This window comes from Equus caballus, chromosome 10, assembly GCF_041296265.1.
Source record: "Equus caballus isolate H_3958 breed thoroughbred chromosome 10, TB-T2T, whole genome shotgun sequence".
NCBI lineage: Eukaryota > Metazoa > Chordata > Mammalia > Perissodactyla > Equidae > Equus > Equus caballus.
The window spans coordinates 6734650-6740649 of record NC_091693.1 but is presented as its reverse complement, the minus strand read 5'-3'; the positions used below and the strand labels follow the sequence as shown (position 1 = coordinate 6740649).

General features: G+C 46.8%; 1 protein-coding gene across 1 annotated transcript in view; it reads right to left on the bottom strand.

The window, feature by feature from the left end:
• Positions 1-914: 914 nt before the first annotated feature.
• The window catches only part of PMIS2 (PMIS2 transmembrane protein), a 47430-nt gene continuing 42344 nt past the window's right edge, over positions 915-6000 (bottom strand). Inside the window, exons 3-4 of the mRNA XM_070224078.1 lie at positions 1546-4524; positions 915-1377 (exon numbers count right to left, since the gene is read on the bottom strand). Of these exons, the coding sequence (XP_070080179.1) occupies positions 1249-1377; positions 1546-1860 (444 nt within the window). The 5' untranslated portion in view covers positions 1861-4524 and the 3' untranslated portion in view covers positions 915-1248. The remainder of the gene's footprint in view (positions 1378-1545; positions 4525-6000) is intronic.

The following is a 6000-nucleotide window of genomic DNA, read 5'->3' as shown; positions in this document are numbered from 1 at the left end:
CTAGAGTTTCTGAGTCTGAATTTGGAGTTGTCCATGAAGCTAGGGCACCAGAAGGAACCCCTGGGTGTTTGTCGTCCATGGTGTCAGCCTAGATCTCTGTTTTCATTCATCCTGGGTGGCTCTGGTGTTACCCCCGGCTCCCCTCTGATAGTTGCTCTGACCCTGACACTTGGCATTCCTATAGCCCCCACCTTCTCTTCATCACGCTGGGACATGGGATACCCTACTTGGCTGTCTGAGGCCATTTCTTTCTAGACCTCCACACCATGCAGCATATTTTTGTTGAGATCTTGGAGCCTCTCTAGGATTTCTCTGTGGAGAGGGAATACAAGTAATCTCTGGGGTCTTTGACACCCCGCTCCATCCTGAGATGTAGGCTATAGGGACCTCCTTACAGATATTCTGACATCTAACCTCTCTGCACTACCCCTATTCCATGAATAGGGGAGCATTTACCTTTCAGGATTGGGGGAGAGGTGGTCTTCATCAGCTCTTCTGCCAAATCTATTGTTCATTTCTTGAGATTTTTCCATTCTTCCCTTGAGAATTTAACTTTTGGATCTCAAAAGCTGGAAGAGATTTCTGTTTCCTATCCCTGCTCTCAGACATTACAAGCCTAGAATTCTAGCTTGAATGAGGAAACACCTAGAGAATATCGATTCAAATTTCTAAGTATGACCCCACATTGGCGATCATTATGCTAATTTTACAGACAAAGGAACTAGGCTCAAGAAAATTATCTTGTTCAAGGATGTACAGTTTTTAAGTGTCAGGGGTGAGAGGAAAACCCACATCTGCCTGATTTCCATGTCCCTGGGCTTCACCATTAGGACATTCTGATTTTCGTATGGTTTGGGAAACACGTAGCCCCAGCGAAACACAGACACCGACTCAGAAACACACATGAACACTTATGAAAAGCCAGGACATTCCCTTCAATTTTATTGGTTTAAATAAATATTTTTCTGAAAAAGCAGCCCAGTATCAAGGAGTTAAGGGCATCTATGGTGTGAAAGTGAGGACCTCCAAGGTGGATGAAGACAGCTCTTCATGGAGGCTGAAAGGATGGAGTAGTATGGTGTTCCTGGGCTATTCGGTTGTTGGATGTTGAGTTCCTTGGCTGGTGGGTTTCCTGGATAGCAGATGTCTCAGCTCTTGGATTCTTGCATGGTGGCTGATTTGGCTGGTTAGTGTCTTGGTGAGTGGGTCCTGTTGAGGGGTGGACCTGTAGACTACTGGGCCTGGCCTTCATACCATTAGGGCGTAGTAATAAATGATGCCTAAACCAATGAGTATGGCGAATACATCCAGCCAACCAGTTCTGCCTGAGTTGACGTAAGCCTCTTCCCACTCGCTGTTCTTGTTGGCCTGCGCGGTCTGTAGGGATGGGAATTTTAGATTTCTGAGTCCAGCCATGTGACATCCTTGGGGAATGGCTGGAGACCAGCTGTCACTGAGGGAAAACCCCCACCCAGTCCCAGGACAGGAGCAGATGCAAGGGGCAGGTAGAGGACAGGATGGGCCATGGCTTAGGCATTCTTTTACCTTGTAAGAGAAGAAGATAGCTGGTAATCCGAGGGGAGGGAAAAGAATTACAGCCAGGACGGTCATACACACGTAACTCGGGGCATAAAACGCCAGTTCTTCTTCTGTCTGTTTAGGCTCTTGCTCCTCTGGCTGCGCGGGTGGCGCGCCTGGAGCAGGTGGGGCGCCTGGGGCAGGTGGCGCGCCTGGGGCTTGTGGGGCGTCTGCGGCAGGTGGGGCGCCTGCGGCAGGTGGGGCGCCTGCGGCAGGTGGGGCGTCTGTGGCAGGTGGGGCGTCTGCGGCAGGTGGGGCATCTGCAGCAGGTTTCGGGGGCATGATCTTTCCACCCAAGGACAGACCCGAGTATCTTGGAAACAGCCAAACTCACTATGCCTTCTGTCGTTCGAACCAGAATCCCAAGACCCAAACTGTCAAAGACCAGTTCTTCACAATGGAGATACCAGAACCTCAAGTCCTGATTGGCTGCCCACGTAAGAGGGCGTGGTCCCGCGGTTCTCTGCTCCTTGCCGACTCAGAGCATGGAACCAGGCTCCACCCCCTAAGAGGACATCGACTCCCCCAACCCTGATAGGGATTGGGCGGAAGTCATTAGGTTGGACCCTGGCTGGTCCTCCTTCCTGAAGACCCCTATCTGCAGACAGGGCAGGAGGGCAATATCAGGGATGCCTCCCAAGAGCAGAAGAGAGGAAGTAGACAAGCCAGGAAGAGAACTAGGAAATCTACCATGAGAAAGGAAGGAAAATGAATAATGTCCCATGAGTTACGATGCTTCCGGGTCTGGCTGGTGGGAACAGGCGCTATGCCTGGCTTTGTGTGATTGGCAGCACCTGGTCCATCTGACTCTCTCAGGTAGTTTTTTCTCCAGTCTTGGGTGCTTTCCTCACATGCATGCCTTGATCAGTACTCTGTCAAATATTCACAGAGGACCTTGAGAAGATCTCTGGAGTTCTGTCTCTGTGAAATTCTCTCCTCTCTGGCATCTTTCCTGCAAATTCTACCCACGTTGGTTCCCCACCCATGGCCCCTGGACTGTTATTCTTGTCTCTTCAACTGAAGGAACATGCCTGGCTCCATCTTGGTTCTCCCTCCCGGCACTGCAGCCTGGAAACTCTCAAAGCAACAGGACGGCTCACCTAGTTTGTTTCTTGTCTTCACAGTGTCTTGAAAGTTGTTGTTTCATATATTTTGTCCAGGTTTTTTGTTGTTTCAGAGAGTGTATCCAATCTCTATTTATCCCCAATATTCTTGGGGCCAGAAGTGTCTTATAATTTAGATTTTTATTTGTATTTTAGAAAGCTGAGAGAATGCATACACAATTTGTTACATATATAATTCCTCTGGCAGCACTCAATAATTCAACTCAATACTTCTTCAACAAAATGAGTGGATAGTCACACTAAGTACATAAGTAAAAACAAACATTATAAATAGCCTCATGTAAGTTCAGGTCAGGTTTTGCCACCAAATGAATTATCCAAGGGCAAAAAAGTCTGTTTTCAGGTCTTTGGGATTTTGGGATTGTGGAAAAAGACTCACTGACTTTTAATAACAGCTGATCCTTGCAGCAAGCAGACTCTTTGCCAGACATTATTCTCAGGGCTTATATAGACGAAAATCACTTAATTCCACACACAACTCTGTGACATAGTTGCTATTGTTTTCTCTATTTCCCTATGCTTATGAGGAAACTGGTGCATAGTGTTTTTCATTAATAATAATAGTAACAACGATAATAATAGCTAACACTTAGAGAGTCTATCATGTGCCAGGCACTGTTGTAAGTGTGCTGTATGCGTTGATCTCATTTAACCCTGACACCAATCCCATAAGGTAGGTTCAGTTGTTATCCCTGTTTTAGAGCTGAAGAAACTGAGGGGCAAAGAAGTTTAGTAAGTTGCCCAAGGTACTCTCCTCCTTATGCTCAGTCCATCCCCTTCCCCTCTGCCTCACTCTAGTGGTGGCATGTGACCCAGGCTTGTAATCAGAGCATTCCATTCCCCAGGCTCTTTACAGGTTCAGGGTTGGGCATGTGACCCAAGCTGGTCAAATGAGAGCCAATCTTAGGATTTTGTTGAAACTTTTGGGGTAACAGGTTTGCTTGGGATGGCTGGTGGTCACTGTGCCATTACATGCAGAAAGCCATCTGAGAGTGAAACAATAAAGAGAAATTAATACAAATCCCTGATAGGTTTTGAGTCCTTGGTTTTGGCTGCACCTAAATGCCAGCATCATTCCATTACCTTTGTGATATTCAATCACATGAATCAATAAATCCCTTGTTGGAGTAAGCCGGTTTCAGCCAGTCTCTGACTCTAGCAGCTGAAATGATACTTCAAATAATGGGGATAGAATATTGGCCAAAGAAGAGATGTTGATCTGGGGGCCCCTAACCTCCAGGACCTGGGGTTAGAAGCCCAAGAAGAGAAGAACCTGGATCCATGTGGGGAGTGGGCCAAGGAGACAGAGTCTCTGGGGCAGCTCGGGTGGCAGTAGGTGAACTCCTCAACCCAAGGGATTAAGGGAACAGAAACTCGGATCTGAAGAAATGACCCAAGAGGCTGATGAGACTATGCCTAAACCATTTATGACCTCTGTAAACCACTCCTGTCCCCCAAGTCCCTCCCTGTCTCCACATGTTTCCATTATCTGTTGCTGCATAACAAATTCTCCCAGACTTAGAGTTTTTAAACAATGTAAGTATTTGTCATGATTCTCTGGGTTGGCTGGGCAGTTCTGTTGGTCTCAACTGGGCTTATCTGGGCAGCTGCATTCAGCTTGAAGGTTAGCTAGGCTGGGAAGTCCAAGATGGCCTTGCTCACATGTCTGCCAATTGGTGCTGGCCATTGGCCTAACCTCAGTTGTCTTCTAGGTGTCTTCTCATTCTCCAGTAGGTTGGTCTAAAGTTGTTCACAGTGTGATTGTGTCAGGATCCCGAGTGGGTAAAGGCCGATGCCGCAAGCCTCTTTGCATATGAGGAACCTAATGCACAGAGTTTTCCATTAACAGCAACAGAAACAGCAGCAACAGCTAACATTTATAGAGCCTATACATGCCGGGCACTGTTGTAAGTACCTCACATGACTTACATGATGTCATTGTCACCACATTTTCTTGATCAAACAAGTCACAAGGCTAACCCAGATTCAAAGAGATGGAAAATGGACTCCATATCTTGATGGAAGGAGCAGTGATGTCATATTACAGAGGGGCTCAGACCCAGGGAGGTGAGATTTATTGGAGGCCATCATTAGAAGGATCTACCACAGCACTGAACTCTTACTGAACTCCTGTCCTCCATAACCCTTGCCTGTCATATATAAACTCCTTGTTGGCTGTCTGTAAACCCTACCAGATCCTTATAATTCCCTCACTATCTCTCCATAACTTTTCTCTGTCCCCATAAACACCTTCCTGTACTCTGATAATCCCCTCCTTGTCCTGCTTCTTCCCTGGTTACGGCTTCCTTTTGGAGAGGGAAGTCAGCAAAAAGGCAGACTAGGAATCTCTAAGCTCTCGTTCCCCAAAAGAAACATTGGAAAAACAAGCAGAATCTGTTTGAACCAACCTTGTAGGAGCTCTGGAAAATAGTCAAAGCTTTACAACAACCAAGCAAATGCCCAGTGAAGAAAATCCAGCTTCAAAACAGTAGGAAAATTTTGTGGCATTTTTATTTGCCTTTGCCCCACCCCCTCCCTGGGGCAACTGTCTTGGTCTTGAGTTGGCAGTAACCTGGTTCCTGTTCCCCCACCCCATCCCCGACCTCTCAAGGCAGGGGGAACAGAGCAAACCATATTTCAAATTATTGCCTATGTCTGTTCTAACATGTCTGAGAGAATATTTGAAGGACTTGTGCAAGATGGTCATCTCTGTTTCACGTAACTTGGACTGCAGGCAGGAAAAGTGGTGGGCATGCTCATAAAAGCTACAAGGTAATGACAAACCCATGGATGCCTGGGTTGAGAGATTATGGGTGGAGGCATAAAATAGACCATCTAAGGCCCAGAGGAGAAGCTGGGCTGAGACTCTGAGAACTTAGGGTATTCAAAGCAGCCCAATATACAGGGGAACGTAGAAAGCCATATGCATGCCCAGGCGAGGTGCATGCTTATTAAAAACCTGAGAAGACCTTAAGCCTTTACCTTGGGCTGATACCCAGGCTCAGAGCAAGCCTGTGTAAGTGCTGAAGGAATGCCCCAGCACAGAGCCGACCTACAAAGACTGGGAGAGGCTGCTGTGCTCTCTTTTTTGGGTGTTTTGTTTGTTTCAGCTCCTGGCAATTTAAGGAAATCTCTATCCAAGCTGAACATGAGCTAAAGGAATAGAGATTTCAATGATCACACACAGGAATAGTCTTTGAAAAAAGAGTTTGGAAAAGTCTCAAAGCAGTGGACCACTACAGCCTTCAACAAGAAAAAACAAATGAACAAACTGACAAACTCTGAGGAAGGGGGAGAA